This window comes from Pleurodeles waltl, chromosome 10 (genome assembly GCF_031143425.1).
Source record: "Pleurodeles waltl isolate 20211129_DDA chromosome 10, aPleWal1.hap1.20221129, whole genome shotgun sequence".
In the NCBI taxonomy this organism is placed as follows: domain Eukaryota; kingdom Metazoa; phylum Chordata; class Amphibia; order Caudata; family Salamandridae; genus Pleurodeles; species Pleurodeles waltl.
This window is the reverse complement of record NC_090449.1, coordinates 1028867134-1028889113: the sequence shown is the minus strand read 5'-3', so window position 1 is coordinate 1028889113 and position 21980 is coordinate 1028867134. Positions and strand designations below refer to the sequence as shown.

The 21980-nt window shown below is 45.3% G+C and overlaps 1 protein-coding gene across 2 annotated transcripts in view; it reads right to left on the bottom strand.

Annotated features, from left to right (window-relative positions):
• The window catches only part of DYNC1LI1 (dynein cytoplasmic 1 light intermediate chain 1), a 417576-nt gene that overhangs the window by 158482 nt on the left and 237114 nt on the right, over positions 1-21980 (bottom strand). For both annotated transcript variants that reach the window (XM_069211991.1, XM_069211990.1), the window contains exon 8: positions 9414-9525. In XM_069211991.1, coding sequence (XP_069068092.1) covers positions 9414-9525 — 112 coding nt within the window. The remainder of the gene's footprint in view (positions 1-9413; positions 9526-21980) is intronic.

Below are 21980 nucleotides of genomic sequence, written 5' to 3'. Positions count from 1 at the left end.
TCTGGAATGAGGATGGGGCTCCCACCACCGGTTGGCGCCAGTGGTGGAGGGAGCTTTGTCAGACCTGGCCAGCTGTACAGAACCAGCACCAGTCCTGATCCGATATCAGATCCTAGGGTCTCCAACGGCACCGAAGCCGCTGGTGTCCAACCTGATGGAGCCCCTGCTGTTTCCGCCGGGTCCGAAGAACATCCTGCACGGGCAGCCCACTCAAAAACGAGGTGCATTGCTTCATAGAAGTCTTTAGCTTGTGCAGGAGTTGCCCCAGCTCCCAAATAGGGTTAGACGCAAAGTCAGCCCTAGCATCGGATCTGCTAAACCGTGCTCAGAACTTTGACATTCCCATGACGCCTCGCCGGCCCACGGGCGTGGCAAAGTCATAGGCCGCTTGGACTTATTCATCTTGTGCCTCTTCCCAGAGTACCCAGAGGACCTCAAGTGCAAAGAAGAGGACTTGGGGCTCCTGCAGTAGTCCAGCTACCTCCTCCTTGAGCAGATCCATGACCTCCTAGGAGTCACGCCAACAAAAGTCGACTGCTGGGCTGCCATGAGCTTTAGAGACTGCTCTCTCAAAACCTTCGGGCCATGGCCCGTCAGTCTGAGCACGACTTCGAGTCGTGGTCTCTGTCGACACACCAGAGACATACCTGGTAGGGGTCCGTCACCGACATGGCGCGATGGCAGGCGACACACGTCTTGAACCCAGTCTTCCTAGATGACATTCCTCACACAGACATGAAAAAATCTTCAACAAAACAGTCAAAAAAAGGCTTACTAAAAAAGGCAAAGGGTAGCTTGATCCCAGACCTACGCTTAACCAGCGTGGAAGGAAAAGAACTGACGTACACTCGCCGGGGTGGTGCCTCTATAGGTGATCGAGACGTCACAGACTGCTCCAACAATGCTGACTAAGCCACGCAGAGCTGGACGACACCACCCGCAGGGAATGATCAGCAAAAAGATTCCAGATTTGAAGCCAACGCCAGGGAATTCAAAGGTAAGGAATCTGCAGCTAGAAGTCTCTATAATTATATACACACACACAAACACACATTTATGGAAAATGTCACTTACCCAGTGTACATCTGTTCGTGGCATGTTCCGCTGCAGATTCACATGCTGTGCACTGTTCCTGCCATCTAGTGTTGGGCTCGGAGTGTTACAAGTTGTTTTTCTTCGAAGAAGTTTTTTTGAGTCACGGGACTGAGTGACTCCTCCCTTTCGGCTCCATTGCGCATGGGCATCCACTCCATCTTAGATTGTTTTCCCGCAGAGGGTGAGGTAGGAGTGGTAGAATGAGGATAGTAAAGATGTCCATGCAATGGAATAGATATGTATGTACATAGTTTGCGCTAAAGTATTGTTTATTTACATATATACAATTTCTGATTGCAACTTAAACGGCCACAGGCTCCAGGGGAGGAGGGAGGACGCATGTGAATCTGCAGCATAACATGCCACGAACAGATGTACACTGTTTTCCGTTCGATCGCATGTGTAGCTGCAGATACACATGCTGTGCATAGACTACAAAGCAGTAATCCTCCCAAAAGCGGTGGTCAGCCTGTAGGAGTTGAAGTTGTTTGAAATAATGTTCTTAATACAGCCTGTCCTACTGTGGCGTGTTGTGTTGCTAACACATCCACACAGTAGTGTTTGGTCAAAGTATGAGGTGTGGACCAAGTGGCTGTCTTACAAATTTCTCTCATTGGTATGTTACCTAGAAAGGCCATTGTTGCTCCTTTCTTTCTAGTGGAGTGTTCCTTTGGTGTAATGAGTAGCTCTCATTTAGCTTTTAGGTAACAAGTTTGTATGCATTTAACTATCCATCTGGCTATGCCCTGTTTGGTTATAGGGTTACCAGCATGGGGTTCCTGGAATGCGACTAACAATTATTTAGTTTTACGAAATGGTTCTGTTCTGACTATATAGTACATTAGTGCTCTCTTTATGTCTAATGTATGCAGTGCTCTTTCTGCTACCGAGTCTGGCTGTGGGAAGAAGACTGGGAGTTCCACTGTTTGGTTTAAATTAAACGGTGAAATGACTTTTGGTAGAAATTTTGTATTTGTTGCGGAGAACTATTTTATGTTTGTGCACTTGCATAAAGGGTTCCTCAATAGTGAAAGCTTGAATTTCACGAACTCTTCGTAGTGAAGTGATAGGTACTAGAAATGCCACTTTCCAAATTAAGAATTGGATTGGACAAGAATGCATGGGTTCAAAAGGTGGACCCATGAGTCGTATAAGTACAATATTAAGATTCCACGAGGGCACTGGTGGGGTTCTTGGAGGTATGATCCTCTTTACTCCTTCCATGAAGGCTTTAATGAGTGGTATTCTAAAAAGTGATTTTGTGTATTTAATTTGCAAGTAAGCCGAGATTGCAGTGAGGTGTATTTTGATGGAAGAAAAAGCAAGATTTGCTTTTTGTAGGTGTAGCAAATAGCCTGCGATGTCTTGTATGGATGCATCTAACGGTGTGATGTGTTTCGCTTGGCAGTAGAAAACAAATCTTTTCCATTTGTTAGCATAGCAATGCCTGGTGGTAGGTTTTCTTGCCTGTTTAATGCCTTCCATGCACTCTTTTGGAAGATTTAGATAGCCAAACTCTAAGACTTCAGGAGCCAGATTGCTAGATTGAGCATTGCTGGATTGGGGTGCCTGATCTGTTGTTTGTGTTGCGTTAACAGGTCTGGTCTGTTTGGAAGTTTGATGTGAGGTACTACTGAGAGGTCCAACAGTGCGGTGTACCATGGTTGGCGTGCCCACGTTGGTGCTATAAGTATTAGTTTGAGTTTGTTTTGTCTCAGTTTGTTGACTAGAAAAGGAATGAGTGGGAGAGGGGGAAAATCGTAAGCAAATATCCCTGACCAATTGATCCATAGAGCATTGCCCTTGGACAGAGGGTGTGGGTACCTGGACGCGAAGTTTTGGCATTTTGCGTTTTGTTTTCTGACGAACAGATCTATGTCTGGTATCCCCCACTAGCGAAAGTATTTTTGTAGTATCTGGGGATGTATTTCCCACTTGTGAGTTTGCTGGTGATCTCAACTGAGATTGTCCGCTAATTGATTGTGAATGCCTGGGATATATTGCGCTATTAGGCAAATATTGTTGTGAATTGCCCAATGCCACATTTTTTGTGCTAGGAGGCATAGTTGTGATGAGTGTGTTTCCCCCTGGTTTAAGTAGTACATTGTTGTCATATTGTCTGTTTTGACAAGAATGTGTGTGTGAGCTAGAAGAGGTTGAAAAACACTAGATCTTGGAGTTGACCCTGTGCCTGCGTCCATTGTTTTTGCAAGGCACTGCTGTAAGGGCTGCATGTGTAACCTTGCGTTTGGGACAACTGCGATGCAGGATGCCATCATGCCTAGGAGTTTCATCACAAATCTGACTGTGTAGTGCTGATTTGGTTGTATATTTTGGTATCAAGGTGTCGAATAATTGTACCCTTTGTGGGCTTGGACTTGCAATTGCTTTGTGAGTGTTGCTCCCAAGTATTGTTGAATTTGGGATGGTTGCAAGTGTTATTTTTGGTAATTTATAGAAAAAACCTAGTGTGTGTAGGGTATCTATTACGTAACGTGTGTGATTTTGACACTGCTGTTGAGCATTGGTCTTTATTAGCCAATCGTCGAGATATGGGAATACTTACATGTGTTGTCTCCTTATGTATGCACTACTACTGCAAGGCATTTTGTAAATACTCTGGGGGCTGTTATCCCAAAGGGTAATACCTTGAATTGGTAATGTTTTCCTTGTATAATAAATCTGAGGTTTTTTCTGTGAGATGGACGGATGGGTATATGAAAATAAGCATCTTTTAAATCCAGTGTTGACACGTATTCCCTATTTTAGCAATGGGACTACATCTTGTAGTGTCACCATGTGAAAATGTTCTGATCTGATAAATAGGTTGAGAGTCCTGAGATCTAAAATTGGTCTTAGTGTTTTGTTCTTTTTGGGAATAAGAAAATATAGGGAATAAGAAAATATAGGGAATAAACCCCTGTTCCTTTTTGTTGATGAGGTACTAGTTCTATGGCTTGTTTTGTTAATAGTGCCTGCACCTCGGTTTGTAACATTGTTAGATGTTGCGACAACAGTGTGCTCTTGGGGGAATATCTGGAGGAAAATGTTTGAATTCTATGCAGTAACCATGTTGGATAATTGATAGAACCCATGTGTCCGTTGTTATGTTTGACCAATGATTGTGGAAAATTCCCGGTCTTCCTCCCACAGGGGATGCGTGTTGGGGGAGGGTGATGGGCAAGTCACTGCTTGGTATTAGTGGCCTGCTTTGTGGTTTGGAATTTTCCCCTGAACCTTGGGAATTGTCCCTAAAGGACCCGCAAAACCCCCCTCTCTGATATTGTGATTGGTAGGAGGGTTTTGTTTGAGAGGTGGATGTTTCTGATTACTGTGGTCTAAAACCTCCCCTATACTGCGGTTTTCTAAATGTCCCTCTGTATTGGGACGAGTAGAGTGCTCCCATTGCTTTGGCCGTATCAGTGTCCTTTTTCATTTTTTCGATGGCTGTGTCCACTTGTGTGCCAAATAACGGTTGCTGATTGAATGGCATGTTGAGGACTGCCTGTTGAATCTCCGGTTTGAAACCTGAGGATCTCAGCCAAGCATGGCGTCTAATTGTCACTGCAGTGTTCACTGTTCTTGCGGCAGTGTCAGTGGAATCTAATGTAGAATGTATTTGACTGTTCGATATTGCTTGTCTCTCCTCTACCACTTGCTGAGCTCTTTTCTGGTAAGATATTGGGTAATATCGCTCATCTTGTCCCAAAGAGCTCAGTCATATCGTGCAAGGAGGGCTTGAGAGTTTGCTATGCGCCACTGATTGGCAGCTTGTGATGATACCCTCTTTCCTATCCTTATCTGGAGGTGGTGCATCTCCAGATGACTGCGAGTTGGCTCTCTTTCTCGCAGCTTCAACCACTACTGAGTCTGGGGGCAGCTGCTGTGTGATAAACACTGGGTCTGACGGTGGTGGCTTGTATTTCTTTTCCACTCGTGGTGTAATAGCTCTTCCTTTTACAGGCTCCTGAAAAATTTGTTGGCCATGTTTAAGCATGCCTGGGAGCATAGGCAGACTTTGGTAGGAAGCATGCGTCGAGGACAAGGTATTAAAGAGAAAGTCGTCCTCCAATGGCTGTGTGCATGCTCACATTGTAAAATGCAGCAGCCCTAGCCAAGACTTGAGTGTCTGAGGTGCTATCTTCGGGTGGAGAGGGTTTAGAAGGATAGCACTCCAGGCTATTGTCTGACACAGGGTCATCATAGAGGTCCCATGGGTCTGTATCTTGTTGCGACTGCCCAGTGTGTGTGTGGGTGACTGTGCAGTGGGTGTGGCAAGAGGTGAAATTGTTCTTTGAGGAGAATGCGGAGGAGGATGTTCTGGGGAAAACTGGCGTGATGGAGATTTTTCTCTGGGCACTTTTGCCTTTGGCTGTTCAGTGTCTTAACGTGCTTGGAAAGCCAGTTTCCTTTTGAATTTGAGAGGAGGTGCCGTTTGGATCTTCCCAATATCCTTATGGATCTGTATCCTTGCCTGTGTTTCATCAAACTCCTCCAATTTGGTGATGGTCCTACTCAAATCTGTTTCTTTCAATTGTTTTGAGAGTCCATGTTCCTCGGTGTACAAGGCTTTTTTTGGCTCCGAAGCCGTTTTTTTCGGCACCGAAATGCCCATGCTGACATTAGGCCTCGGCTCCGAAAGACTCTTTCGAGGCTTTGACGACTCGAGTCGATATCGAGTTTTCTTGGTCACTGGTTCCCTGCTCGAGTCCGAAGACTTCGGTGCGGATTTGGCCTTTTTCGGTGCCGAAGGTGTTGCTTGGTCACTGCTTGATTTCTTATGGTTCGAGCAAAGGCCTTCCCGGCAGTGGCGTCCCCGAGGTCTTTATTTTCGTTTTGGACTGACTCTGGACTTGGGTCGGGGCAGGCGTACTCACGTGCTGGCCTGCTGTGGGTGGTCGGTCTGCGTCGGAGTCGTCCGAATCGGAACCTTGGATGGAGATAGCCATCTCCTCTTCCTCGACGTCGAGGTGCTCAGAACTCTCCTACGCCAATTGCAGCTGCCTCGCCCTTCGATCCCTCAAGGTCTTCTTCGATCAAAAGGACCTGCAGGCCTCACAAGTATCCTCTCGGTAGTCCGGTGACAAACAAAGATTACAGACCCGGTGTTGGTCTGTGTAGGGATACTTGGCGTGGCACTGTGGGCAGAAACGGAACGGGGTCCGGTCCATTAGGCTTTGACGTTTTCTGCGGTCGGGTGACCAGGCCCTGGCTGGGCGAGGAAGCCCCGAAGGGCAACCGAAGCTGTGTTTCGCTGGTGTCGAAGATGTTTCACGATCGAAAACAATACAGACGATTTTCGGTGAATTTAGTCTTTTTCCGAATCGAATACTGTAGGAGGCTGGCCTGGCTTGTAGTGGGTACCAGAGGTACTTACACCTTGTGCCAGGTCCAGTTATCCCTTAGTGTAGAAGAGGTGTTTCTAGCAGCTTAGGCTGATGGAAGGTAGCTATGGCAAAGCAGCTTAGGCTGAACTAGGAGATATGTAAAGCTCCTACTATACCACTGGTGTCATATGCACAATAGCATATGAAAACACAATACACAGAAGTACTAAAAATAAAGGTACTTTATTTTTATGACAGTATGCCAAAAGTATCTCAGTGAGTACCCTCAGTATGAAGATAAGTTATATACACAAGATATATGTACACAAACCAAAATTAGGTAAGTAATAGCAAGAAAAGTAATGCAAACAGTGTAGAATTACAATAGATTGCAATAGGAGCACATAGGTATAGGGGCAACACAAACCATATACTCCAAAAGTGGAATGCGAGCCACGAACGGACCCCAAACCTATGTGACCTTGTAGAGGGTCGCTGGGACTGTAAGTAAACAGTGAGGGTTAGAAAAATAGCCCACCCAAAGACCCTGAAAGGTAGGTGTAAAGTGTACCTACTACACCCAGAGAGCACAGAAGTCGTGAAAGGGAGATTCTGCAGGAAGAACAAACACCAGCAATGCAACAACAGTGGATTTCTGGACCTGAGTACCTGTAAGACAAGGGGACCAAGTCCAATAGTCGCGACAGTGTCGAGAGTGGGCAGGAGCCCAGGAAATGCCAGCTGAGGGTGCAAGGAAGCTGCCACCAGATGGAAGAAGCTTGGAGTTCTGCAAGAAAGAAGAGAGCTAGGGACTTCTCCTTTGGAAGATGGATGTCCCACGTCGCGATGAAGCTTGCAGAGGTGTTCCCACGCAGAAAGACTGCAAACAAGCCTTGCTAGCTGCAAGGGTTGCAGTAGTGTTTTTTGGGTACTGCTGTGGCCCAGGAGGGACCAGGATGTCGCCACTTGGAGGAGGAGACAGAGGGGGTACCCAGCAACTCAAGGAACCCTCACAAAAGCAGGCAGCACCCGCAAAATTACCTGAACAGGCACTTGGAAGGAAAGTGAAGCGGAGTCCACGCGAAGTCACAAAAGGGAGTCCCACGACGCTGGAGGACAACTCAGAAGGTTGTGCACTGCAGCAAGGAGTGCCGGGGACCCAGGCTTGGCTGTGCATGAAATCCTGGAAGAGTGCACAGGAGCCAGAGCAGCTGCAAATCATTCGGTACCCAGCAATGCAGTCTAGCGTGGGGAGGCAAGGACTTACCTCCACCAAACTTGGACTGAAGAGTCACTGGACTGTGGGAGTCACTTGGACAGAGTTGCTGAGTTCCAGGGACCACGCTCGTCAGGATGAGAGGGGACCCAGAGGACCAGTGATGCAGTCTTTTGGTGCCTGCGTTAGCAGGAGGAAGAGTCCGTCGACCCACTGGAGATTTCTTCAGAGCTCCTGGTGCAGGGAGGAGGCAGGCTACCCCCAGAGCATGCACCATCTGGAAACAGTTGAGGAAGCCAGCAGGATGAGGCGATAGGTGACTTATAAGTTACTTAAGTGCAGTGGTAAATGGCTGTGAAATAACGTGGACGTTATTTCACGCAGGCTGCACTGGCAGGCCTGTGTAAGAATTGTCAGAGCTCCCTATGGGTGGCAAAAGAAATGCTGCAGCCCATAGGGATCTCCTGGAACCCCAATACCCTGGGTACCTCGGTACCACATTCAAGGGAATTATATGGGTGTACCAGTATGCCAATGTGAATTGGTAAATTTAGTCACTAGCCTGTTAGTGACAAATTTGGAAAGCAGAGAGAGCATAACCACTGGGGTTCTGGTTAGCAGAGCCTCAGTGAGACAGTTAGGCATCACACAGGGAACACATACAGGACACATACTTATGAGCACTGTGGCCCTGCCTTGCAGGGTCCCAGTGACACAGACTAAAACAACATATATACAGTGAAATATGGGGGTAACATGCCAGGCAAGATGGTACTTTCCTACAAATACCCGGAGCGAAGAGGAACACGTCTGAACCCGATGGCAGAAAGAAAACAATCTAAGATGGAGTCGATGCCCATGCGCAATGGAGCCGAAAGGGAGGAGTCAATCGGTCCCGCGACTCGAAAAAACTTCTTCGAAGAAAAACAACTTGTAACTCTCTGAGCCCAACACTAGATGGCAGGAACAGTGCACAGCATGTGTATCTGCAGCTACACCTGCCATCAAACATATTTTAATTTTCTACACCATATATTCCACGCTAGAGTACTACTATGGCAAATGGTATGTGAGACATTACCCACATGCCTGCAGTGTAATGATGATCACGGTAACCTCTTACACTCAGTATGTGGCTGTAGAATACTGTATAAATTGGCATGAGGTGGCAGACGTTCCTTACACACAACGTGGATTACAGAACATTGTAGATGAACTGCAAGCAAAGAGATACAAGCGATTTATTGGACTCAGTAGTAATTGCTAAAGGGGCATAGTAATGAAGCTCTCCGGGTCTGAGTTAAGTGGAAAGCAGGCAGGGAGCAATAATGAATCCTGGAGCAGCAGGACTACGAGGATCGAGGTGACCACAGAAACATGAAAGGATAAGGGTCAACTGGCAAGATTGCTATGGTGAGGATGTGACAGATGACATTAACGGCCAATTCCCAGAGAGATGTGTGCAAGTACAATGAACTTTTGTGCCAGCACACCTCAGATATTGGCATAATCACTTAAGTATACATTCATTGTGCCATGCTCGAGTTAAATTGAATAAAATGCAAATAAAGGTTATATAAAAAAAAAAAAGAAACACGAGGTAGATAAATTAGTTCTCAAGTGCAACACGATGCATGTTTTGCACTTACATTCATGACAGCCTTAAAATGGCATCCTGGTGTTCCAGCACAGCTTCAGGGTAAATGAATGGATTGTGAAATGTATCGTTAGCTGCTTTGCAACAGGGCAGATGTATTTCAATTAAATTGCTTTACCTTTCTTATTGGTGGTTTTATTACAACGTCTTCAAAACTGTCTTCTACTTTTAATGCCTGGAAGTTTTCATGTAAAATTCGAATTTTCTTTTCATTATCCCATCCTGCAGGACTAGAAAACAAGAACATGCATTAATGTGTAACGTCTGTTCTCTAAAAACATTGCCAAATTCTTTCAATATTCTGTAAAACCACAAACCTGCATGGTCAAAAAAGCAAACACTAAAGGATGACAAACTTTCCTCATTTCCCTAAACTACCCCTAAAATATGGCTAGATTACTAACTCAAACCCCTGTTAGGTTTAAGTTAATGTAGGTCTCTTGAAACTAATGCCAGAATGCATTACGTTTGAATATAATTAAAGATATGATCAATATATGGAAGTGGAAAAAAACAATATCTATGCGAACATGCAGACTGAATTAGCCATTCTTTTATAGCATTGTTTTGTTGATGCTTTGGCTCTTAAAGCTCCCTCCTCTCTCTGCCTTCCAAAAATTCTGTCAGAGCTCCAGAACCATGGCTTACTCCTAATTGGTTGCACAATTATAACCTTTTACAAGCCACAGACGATGGAACAACGAAATGAGTTCTGCTATTCATACCTTTCACATATAGATTAAATCCCTGCTTCTGCCCCTTATTCAAGGGCATGCTTATGTTCATCTTCTATACCTGCTCTTTCCAGTGGTGGTCACTTGTCAACGGGGGTGGCGGGCGGGCGGGCATTATAAAAAAAAAAAGAAAGAAAAAAAGACAGCAGCACTGTGATTGGTCTGAGCGCCTTGATTCAGCATTCAGACAGGAAGTAGGGCCCTGTGCACTTTCTCATCCTGGCTGTTTATTACAGCAGGGTGGAGAAATGCAAAGTGCGCATGACGTCAAGAGCCCTTATGTGCACTCACCAATCTGCCTCCAGCCCCAACTTAACCTGGCTCCCGAAGAAAAATAAAATGATAATAACGTTACGGTATTATCCTTTTATCTTTCGTTTTCGTCCACTGCATAAAGCAGTGGGGTGACGCTCCTCCGCCTTAGCAGAGGAGCCGCCGCTGGCTCGTGCCTTCTCTGCTTTTCAACCCTGTACCTCAGTCAACTTAAGGACACGTTACATACATGTAATCCTAGTTTTCTTACAAGGGAATCCACAACAAAGTTGTAAACACTATATTATCTCATTGACCCACAGGATCGCAGGGAAGTTTATAAATGTATACACATGTGCATAGCTTTTCAGTAAAAAATAAGTCATCACTTTCGCAACAATGAACTAGCAACATCGTTCACAAAGTTTTTTTGTCAAAAAAGATAAGGAAAGAAAGCGAAGCGCAAAGTTAGCTTCTCAGCCCTTTCTGAAGCAGCCTCCAGCCTCTCCTACAGGCTGTGCAGTTCCATTTTCTCTCTGTCCGGAAGAGCTCTGCTCGGGGCGAAAATGTTTCGGGAGGCACCGTATGCAGAAACACTGCAATGTGCAGCGCTTGTCACAAGAAAGGTGAAAGCATTCTGTCAGGAAAATAAAATAATCCTGTCAGGAAAATATGCCTAATCACACACCTAGCCCATATGGACGTCGAGTGAAGTAAGAAAAAAGTTTGGAACTATTTCCAAGGGGAAAATAGCCAAAAAGGTCGAACTGAATGACCAGGATCTTGTTAGCAGGTGCGGGGAAAAAAAATTGACCTGTCACCTCTGGGACATGAGACAGGAGGGAAGGGGAGGCCATTTAAGGCCCTGTGCCACTTGTTACTTTACTGTCTACAGCAGCCTAGCTGCTGCATCGCTTTTCATTTCCTTTTTATCCTTTAAAAAAATAAGAGAAAAGGTGAGTGAAACAGGTTTCCTGCCAGTTTTTCTAAATATAGTGCTCCTTTTGACCACAGTCCCCTCTTCACTGTCTAAGGCCACCCCAAGGTGTACATTTAGACATCAGCACAGAAAGAGGCGCTGTTCCCATTCAACATCGTGGGCCACGATGTCGAGAACAGATAATTCTAACAAGTTTGCCATTGAGAGGAGGACCGACTAAAAAATGTCCACAAATACATTTGGCCATTTTTAACCTGTTAATATGCTACAAAGACATTCTTTTCTCAACTTAAGCGCACATTTCAACTGAAAAGTCTTGCACATGTGAAAGTTTTTACAAATATATTGTTTTCTAAAAGTTCCCCGGTATCTCGCGCACGGGGCAATTGATTCTATGTCAGGACCGGAGGCTCAGATTATGCTTCTCTTTCCATGCTTTATTTTAACAGCAGCCAATGAAAATCATGGAAAGTAAAAAACTACATGACCCAACATTAGTCATATCACATGATCAACCATAGAGGAGGAAGCCTATAAAGTGTTGCATCACACCCAGCCACTTCTCTTTCTTTGCTGCTTCGCCGCCAGATAAGTGTGATTTATTTATTTGCTTAACTGTATTGAGATTTTAAATAACGTCGGAGCGGGCTTTTCCCCTCCCTCATTAAGCGTCCCTTGGAACGCTTACAGGTCTAGTGGAGTGGGAGCAGGGAGCGTGGTCTCGTGCTTTCAGCGCAGTCCATTGGCAAGCCGGTGAGGTTTTTCTTCCCTTTCCCCTTTTTTCTTCAGTTTTACGATCAGCGCTCAGCGTGAGCGCGTTTCATGACCCGCGTTATCTCGCTGGTTTGGCTCCACCGCGTGTGTATTAGACGCGCGTGTGAAGCCGACTTCGTTCTTCATTGCCGATCCTCCGTCTCTGCTGCGAGCGGAGCGCTTCGGTTGGGCCCGTATTTTCAACGCTTTCTCTCACGCTCGGTCGGAGCGTTTATTTGCCTGCTTCCCACGCTCGCACGGAGCGCTTTGCTTTATTATTCATCTTTCCCCCAGGGTTGGACTGAAACGCTCGATCGGAGCGCGGCCCAGTTTTCCCCTTTTTTCACCTAGAGGGCAATTAAGAGGCACTGCCTCGAGCAAAATCGGCGGTCCCGCGCAGATAGCATTTCCATTGTTGTGGAACTCATTTAGAGGTGTTACCTCTCTCCCCCTAAGCATTTTGCATCGCTTTTAAGACCCTCTGAGAAATTCCTACACCGGCTCAGCTCCCATTACGCCCCAGTGCTGGGACACTGGGGTTGGAACAATTTTGATTCAGGCTGAGCCTGGCTTAAGGGTTTTAACCCTTTCAGGACAGCTCCCTCCACATCTTAAAGACTCTTTTGTGATTCCTGTCCTGATTTATTTTCCTGTTGTTACTATTTTATTTTATACTGCTCCTCTGGAGCTTTTCTCTGCTGCAACTCAGTATGGCTGGCTATGATGTCCCAGCCGAGGAACTGTACTACATGGATGATACTGCTGGCTTGTTTGACCAGGACTTAGTTTATGCGCTTGACGCAGGTGTGCGTCACTCAGTTAATCAGACCTTAGTTCAGGCCATTCAGCCCATCAAACATCACCTTTTGGGCCTAGTAGAACAACAGGTTTGGGCAGCGCCAGGGGGCGCTTCTACCTTGGAGGACCCCTCCTTTGCGGCAATCCCGCAACCCGAAAAGCAACTTTCCAACACACATGCTGCGGGATTTCCAATCCCTTATAAGGAATATGGCTAGAGAACATGATTACAATGCAGGTTCGCATAAAAAGGGTAAGGAGGTTCCACCCTCATCATCTTCCTCGGAGCCTCCTCAGAACAGGAGGACGCGCCTCCTCGTAAACGCAAGAAGAAAGTTCATCACCAGGAGGTTCCCACCCCTAAGGTGTTAACTTTCGAACCAGAGGACATTGTTCACCCCAGATCCTCCCTTTGGCTACCGCCCCCTGAGGTGGCGGATTATGTCGAGGCTCATATCAGGCATGGCTTTGATAAAGATATTCGCTCGAGATTAAGATCAGAGTGTCCCAGACCAGATTTCCCATCCAAAGTTAGAGACTCCAGAGTTAGATCCTACCCTAGTAACTTTTCTCAAAAAATCTGCTAAAGGCCCCAAGAAGGGTATTGATCGCGCATGGCGTGGCTGCCAAGATAAACTCAGACGTTTCTGGTCCACTAACCAAGATCCTCGAATTAGCCTTTCAGGCCAAGGAATCGGGTGATCCTATTAACCCTGATATTTTGGTAGGCTGGGCTCAGAGAGCTCTATGCTTGTTGGGCAATGCTAATTGCGCCATTTCGTCTGAGCAACGCAGGTCGGTTTTGATGAAATTGGATCCCAAACTAGCAGATCTTGCTGTTTCAGAATCAGGACCCGTGGCACAGGGTTTACTTTTTGGTTCGCCTTTTATGAAGGAACTATCTAAATTTGTATCCACCTACGCCAGTCTTGACAAAGCACAAGGATCCATCCGGAGAGTGCTACGTCCACTTTTTCGAGGGGCCGGACGCTACAGAGGGCGTGCTTTCGGCTGTTTCAATCAGCAAGGCCCCCATCGTGGTTCCTTCCAACAAGGAAGAGGAGGTTATCAGGGATACGATCCCTCCACAGCTACCTTCTACCCATCAAGGCCTAGGTACGGCCGAGGCAGATTCCGCAGAGGGAGAGCCAAAGGTCAACAATCTTTCTCGCAGGAGTCGGGAGCCACAGATGAGCTTGGTCTTGAATTCAAATGTGATTTTGGGGGGCAGAACTCAAAAATTTTGGGGGAATTGGCGTCTGATTTCATCGGATGCTTGGGTCCTAGAGACCATGCAGGGGTTCAAGCTGGAATTTTACGAATCCCCTTATCAGATATGCCTTCCCAGGCAGGGACTTTTTTCCCTTCAAGAACACAGTCTTATTTCCGCGGAAATTTTGTCTCTTCTCAAAAAAGGTGCCATTATCAGAGTTCCCCATCATCCGTCAGGTTTTGTCAGTCCGGTATTTCTGGTAGACAAGAAAGGGGGCGGCTCGCGCCTAGTTCTCAACTTAAAAGACTTCAACGGTTTCTTACTATACCGCCATTTCAAAATGGAGGGTATCCATTTACTGAGAGATTTTCTCCAAGAAGGAGACTGGTTAGTTCGACCGGATCTAAAGGACGCTTACTTGACAATTCCGATTTTTCCTCCCCATCGGAGGTTTCTTCAGTTCTGTTGGGAGACAGACTATTACGAGTACAAGGTTCTCCCTTTTGGGCTCTCCTCCGCCCCTTGGTGTTTCACAAAGGTTATGCGTCCAGTAGTGGAATTCCTTCGTTCTCAAGGGGTCAGGTTAATTGTATACCTGGACGACATTCTTATCATGGCCCAGGATCGAGACCTCTTGTCAAATCATCTCGAATGGGCAGTGTCTCTTCTACAAGATCTGGGTTTTATAATAAATGCTAAAAAATCGGTTCTAGTCCCCTCTTATCGTACAGACTTTCTGGGTTTCCAGATAGACTCGCTGCAGTCCCTTCTGATTCTTCCATCAGGGAAGATACGTTCAATCAAGGGAGAATTGAGGTGTCTATTATCCAAACAGACTGTTTCCTTGAGAGCGATTGCTCGCATGGTGGTCCTGCTCTCTTCTTCGATTCAGGCGATCTTCCCGGGTCCATTGCACTACCGAGCCCTTCAACGTTTGAAGATATCTCACCTTCAGAAAGGGCTTTGGTATGCAGACCAGATTCCTCTGTCAGAGGAAGCCAGGGCAGAGATGCTTTGGTGGCTCGAGCATATGGAAGCCTGGAACGGCAGAGCCATATTCAGCTCTCTCCCAGATGTAGTGATAGAGTCCGACGCCAGTCGATGGGGCTGGGGAGCCCGGTGCGGACCAGTTTCCACGGGAGGCAGATGGTCCAACTCGGAGTTGAATCTCCACATAAATTGTCTGGAACTTCTAGCAGGCTCCTTTGCGATCAAGAGTCTTTCCCCCATCAAGACGAATTGTTGTATTCTGCTTCGCATGGACAATATCTCAGCAGTGAGATATGTCAACAAGTTGGGGGGAACTCGTTCCGGCATCCTGGCGGAGATTGCCAAGGAATTCTGGCATTTTTGCCTTCAACACAGGATTTCGGTGGTGGCGGAATACCTTCCAGGGACCAGCAATCTAGTGGCCGATTGGAACTCCCGTCACCTCAGGGACTTCAGCGATTGGAGGTTACATCCCAGAGTTTTCCAAACGCTTTCTGCGAAGTGGGGCCCCTTCTCGATAGATCTGTTTGCATCTCGACTCAATCGTCAGATGAAACGTTTTTTCAGTTGGAGACAAGATCCAGAGGCATCGAGGACAGATGCGTTCCTTCAGGACTGGTCTCGTGAACTGGGTTATGCCTTTCCTCCTTTCCTGATGATTCCCAGAGTCTTGGCCCAGATCAGGTGCCAACAAGTGGACCTAGTTCTAGTGACGCCTCTTTGGAGGTCGCAAGCGTGGTTTCCGGTAGCCATGGAACTGAGTTGCGCTCATCCGCTCCTTTTTCCATTCCGAGAGAATCTTCTCCAGGACCCTCGGGGTCTGTCGCATCCGTTGATCCTGTCACGCAAGTTATCCCTGATGGCATGGCGTCTTTCAGGGAAAGATGGGTCCTCCCAGGACTTTCAAAGGAGTCTTCCGACTTCATTGCGGGTGCCTGGTCCTCCTGTACTCACAAAAGATATACTTCAGCGTGAAAGCGATGGAGTGCTTGGTGTAGTTCTAGGAGTGCAGATCCTTCTTCAGCAGGCAACTGTCTGGTATTGAATTTTCTTTCCTCTCTAGCAGCATCTGGGTTAGCCTATCATTCTATTAATAATTATAGATCCGCTATTTCAGCTGGTCATGTGCCGTTGGAGGGTAAGCCCATCGGGGAGTCTCCTATTGTATGCAAACTAATGAGGGGTATTAGGTTAGCTAATCCCCCTCGTCCCCGTTATTCTTCCCTTTGGGATGTTAATGTTGTTCTTCGATTTTTAGAATCTTGGCCTGCTAATAGATTTTTGTCTAGAAAGCAATTATCAGCTAAACTCACCATGTTATTGTGTTTGATATCTTGTAAGAGAGTTTCTGATGTTAGGGCTCTGGATTTGGCTGGGAGAGTGTTTTCTCCTGAAGGAGTATCGTTTTCCATTTCGCGTAGAACAAAATGCAATTTGAAGTCTGTATCTTACCCCTGTTTTGGGGACAGTCCCAAGCTTTGTGTGGTACAATGTCTTAAAGCTTACGAGGTGAGTACGGAAGAGTTTTGTTCTGATATGGGAGGTCAATTACTCATTTCTTTGGTTAAACCTTATCATCCTGTTTCCTCAGCCACTCTCGCTAGATGGATGCGTTGGTTGCTGAGTGAAGCAGGTATTGATGTTTCTAAATTTGGTGCTCATTCGGCCAGGGGAGCTATGGCATCGAAGTCTTTAGGCTTGGGTTCTCGTTTAGAGGACATTTTAAAGGCAGCGGATTGGTCCTCGCCTTCAACTTTTAAAATGTTTTTATTATATACCTATTGTGGATATAGCATTGGTGGTGGTGAATCAGCTTTGAACAAGCATAATCTGAGCCTCCAGTCCTGACATAGAATAAAAAAAATTCTAGCATTCGCGCTAAGAATTTTTCAATTCTATTAAGGACACGGAGGCGAGGATTATCCCACCGCACTGCATAAAATATGTATACATAATTGCAAAGTTTCATGTTATTTGATTTGTATGCTAATGACTGTACTTCAGTGCTTTCCCTCCCTATTGAATAATGGCTATATAAATATTTATTGTATTATTCAGTTTTTATGGCCTGGACTTTTTCATTTTTTCTAGGAAATGATGAGAAGTAATGCGGATTGCTGCGATTTCGTTCTTCTTCCGGTCAAGTCGGATGTCAGTTCATCTGTTCTCAGGATTTTTCGTTGGAGGATTTCGTTTAATCTTTGACTTTTCTGTTGCGAATTTTGAACAAAGAAAGAGGAGTGGCTGGGTGTGATGCAACACTTTATAGGCTTCCCCCTCTATGGTTGATCATGTGATATGACTAATGTTGGGTCATGTAGTTTTTTTACTTTCCATGATTTTCATTGGCTGCTGTTAAAATAAAGCATGGAAAGAGAAGCATAATCCTCGCCTCCGTGTCCTTAATAGAATTGAAAAATTCTTAGCGCGAATGCTAGAATTTTTTTTATTGATGGCTATACTGCTGGACCAGAAATATTGTTTCTCAAATTAAAAAGTCTCCCCTTACTAATAAACGGCTAATATTTTTAGATGCTAGTGTTCCAAATTATCCCATTTAAACGTTTCTTTTATTGTTGCCCTTTGTTGAAATGATTTCTCGTACATTTCCAGAATCATTAAACTGCGTCTCTTGCTAATTCTGCAGAAGATCTCTGGTTATCTGAGTCTGAGGCCACTGCTGACACCATGGAATGTAAGACTCTCCCCTCCATGGTCTAGCTTTCTTACTGGTGGCTTTACTAGATTTTTATCAGCTTTCGAAAGGGAGGATGAACTTACTGTATGCTCTTCAATTTCCACCTACAGAATCTGTCCTTTATTGGCGGCAGAATGATCTATTTAATAAATCCCATTTAGTATTTGCTATTTTCTAGAGCGCATTATGACCAAAGGCATCAAAGCGCTGCCTACGGAAAGGAACTGAAAAAGAAACCGTACTGCCAATTAAGGGAAGGAAAACAGCCAGGTCTTCAGTTTCTGTCCAGTCGAGCTGTATGATCTAGTAATGTTTTTCAGAGTTTGGCTGCCGCTACCGATACAGAGCAGCCGCTCCACCTACTCCCTTGAAATCTTGGCACAAGACTTTTTTTTTTTTTTTTTTTTAACCAGAGGACCTTAACTATTAGGACAGTACCACTGAAAAGAGGAACTCAGAGCCAATTATCCCTGCTGCTGCAAGGCTTTGTGTACAATGCAGAGAGTTAAAGTCAATGCGTTTGATGATCGAAAGCCAGTGAAGGATGCAGAGACCTTCAGTGACAAAGGCAAATTAAGTTATGTCCAGTACCAGCCCAGCTGCCATGATCTGAATTATCTGCAATTTCCTTAAAGATGATTTATTAATATTAATATACAATGAGTTGCACTACTCAAGGCAAGCTATCAAGGCCATGACCACCACCGTTCTGAGTTCCAGGGGGATGAACAGAAGAATTTCTTTGAGAATCCTAATGTTGAAGCAGGACATGGTACTCTTATTCACTTGCCAGTCAAAGGAGAGCGTATTATCAAATATCTCTCCTAAATTCTTTGCCTAACCTAGTGGAGGGAAAAGGGGGCCTCACATCTCAGGCCACCATCTTTCTGACCACATCGAGGTCTTGTCCTCCAGATGCCAGGACCTCCGTTTTCTCTGCATTCAACTTCAGGCAGCTGTACTTCATCCAAAATCCCAATGTTTGACATATACTGTGTAAACCTCTTGGCTAGTACTGGTAGATCCTCCAAAGTAGATATTAACATTGGAGTATCATCAGCATACGACAGTACTTGGAGCTCCGCTGAGCAGATCAAGGTGACAAGCGGAGCAACATACAGGTTAAACAGTGTGGGACTGAGTGAGGACCCCTGTGGTACTTCACAAGGAATCCGAAACGGTGCAGATCTAAAAGTACCACAGCCAACTGAGTTCTACCTGTCAGAAAATAGCTTAATAGGGTAAGGGCCCTATCTAATCCCTGCCTGACGTAGTCTCAACTCCAGCCGGATAGAAGATACAGTATCAAATACTGCTGACAGATCCAACAACACCAGTATGACAGCACCAACGAAATGAGCGGGATAAAAATGGCCTCCTTCCAACCCTGAGGAAACACTCCTGATTATTTGATTGAAGATCTTTGCTAGAAAAGCAGAAATTATGTCTGGGGCGAGCTGAAGGATTTTGGGAGGGCAAGGGTCCTCGGGGAGCTGGATGACAGCTCCATCAGAAGCTCCATGACATCCGAGACATTAAGGGCACGGAGGACAATGTATTAGTGGCCTTCTTGTCAGAGTAATTCTTCAACTCCTCTGCACAATCCAGCTCCACTATTTTACTGTTAAAATCAAAACCTTTTTTTATTTTTGTATTTATTTTTTAAGATGTCTTCCTTAAATAAGGTTCAGATGCCCTGGCTCTAAGGTGCTGTTAAGTCCTCAGGGGGGCTACTTTTTCAACCACCTCCAGCACTGAAATATTAAGATCTTCTGGGTTAAGATTAGGAGAGCTAAACTTTCCCACTAGAGATTCCTCCAAGGCTGCTGAAAACTCTAGGTGCAATACTTTATTCCACCTTCTATATGTAATGGGTCTATGGGTAACAGGACCTTCTACCCTCGAAAGACTCACTGAAAAGGTAACTAGAAAGTGATCTGCCCAGCTAAGTGGGTACATTTTATCCACCCTAACCAATGCGTGGTTGACAAAACCCCTATCTAAGGTATGCCCTGCTATGAGTGGGGCCTTCCACTGCTTGAGAAAAGTTAAAACTATTCATAAAATCCAAATAGGTAGCATCATTCTTTCCTTCCTTATCCTCTAAGTGGAAGCTGATGTCACCTAATAAGGTGAATTGCGAGCTGGTGCTAAAAGCTTCAAAAATCTCATTTCAAGCCTCTATATTTAGTTTGGGAACCCAGAGGGCGATACACCAAAAGACCTTGAGAACGGGCAACTGTGTCTTAGAGAGAACTGCCCCTGTCTCACAAATAATTGCAGACCCAATCTTAACTGCCTGCAAAGTGCAAGATAGAGAGTCCTCGAAAATAACAGCCAGGCCCCCTCCTCTGCGTGAGAAGCGATTAAGGTTGGTTATTAGGTAGCCTTTTCGTACGGCTGCCGCTAAGTTGTGGTCCATGTCCTCCTCACTCCAGAACTCAGTGATAGTCAAGATCATGAAGTTCAATCAGGTTATGTATCTCCATACTATATTAAACCATAGAGCGAGCATAAAGCAACGCACATGTATATTTTCCTTTTAAAGGATCCCTCGTTCCCTTAATACTTCCCTTAGGAGCACAATCATGGCTAAAGGACTCTACACGTCCAGTTCAAGACACCAATGGCAGGTGATTCAATTAAAGTTTGAAGCATGGTCAATATTAATTGACTTACAGGCCTCTTCTCCTTTGAACGGGTGCCAATTCAAGAGCATTTTTCTTGTGTAATGAATGATCTCACCTCCTAAAATGTGTGAGGGTAGCTTCCCTGACCCCGTCTAAGCATGGACCGGCTTGCCTTTGGTGTGCCATCGCCGGGTCCGCGCATCAGTCCACTTTTTAAAGACAAATGGGCACATTCGGTGCACAACTAGCTCGCTAGCTTCTCTCCTCCTGTGTCCCAAAAAAATGGCCGCCAAGCATAAAGAACCCACTTCCTCAAGGGTGGGTCCGTGCTCCAAAAGAGGTGGGCTTTAACAGGCACCAACCAAGAGTCCAAAGACTCCTATACAAAAAGAGAAAAACAAGAAAGTTTGCATATATTATCAAAAATGCCTAAGAACGTGTAAGCTAAAACAGAATGGTAAAATCACACAATTTCCCTCTAGAGCAAAAGCCACTATAAAACCAGTATCTCAAAGGTTGAAAACACCCACCGGACAGTAGTAAGAACACAATCACTACAAACTGAAGCTAGTTTCCCGGAATAGTCTACTTCCTAGTCTCCATCCTTCCAATCCGATGGACTCAAGGTTCTGCACTTTCCTTCCATACAAGCCTTTTGGCTTCGATAATTTACACAGAAGAAATAAGTTACTTACCTGTAACTGTAGTTCTCCAGTATTGGACACTTTCATAAATTCACATGCTTGAATACTTCCCCGTCGTCGAGATGGGAGTCTCCGGTGGAATATAAAACCAGGCCTTAAGATGAAGGCACACAATACATGAAGTAGGCCTCAATACAATAACCCCTCCTAGTTGTTTTGTAAAATAGACCCAAACTCAAACTTCAACCAATCAGACTGCCTCACCCCTCTAGAACCTCCTGTGAGGAGCTGCCTTCCCTCAGATTTTCTGAGCACAAGGGCTGAAATAACCCAGCACACTGAAAGAGAGAAGGTGAGCTCCTCCGGCAAGGCGGTCAGGCCGCATGTGAATCTATGAAAGTGTCCAATAATGGAGAACTACAGTTGCAGGTAAATAACTTATTTCTTACTCCAGTATTGGAACTTTCATAGATTCACATGTTTGAATACAGCAAGCAAGCAGTAACACATTTTCTGTACCAAGAAATACTGTCTATGTCAATCATTATATAGAGTGTCATTAGACAGTTACATGCAGAGCAATAAAATAACGTTGCAAACACAAATATATGAATATGCAAGAAAGGTACATAAATAACCAGAAAATGTGATTAAATCAGAAGCGGATGGAGGGAAACTAACAACTCACCTTATCAGAACAAATATGTAATAACTGATTGACCCACCGCGGCATCATGGAGCGATTCAGTAGGCAGTAGTGCTTCGTGAAGGCGTGTGTTGTCCTCCACGTAACTGCACAACAGATGTCTGGAAGGGATATTCCAGAGAAGAGTGCACAAGAAGTGGACACTGCTCGTGTAGAATGTGCGCAAACTTTATTGTCCAGCAGTCGACCAGCTTTTTGGTAGCAAAAGGCTATAGTAGTAGAAATCCATCTAGAGATGGTTTGTTTAGAGACAGGAAGCCCTCTCCTGGGTGCACTAAATGCCAAGAACAGCTGACTGGATCTTCTGATTGAGGATGTCCGCTGCAA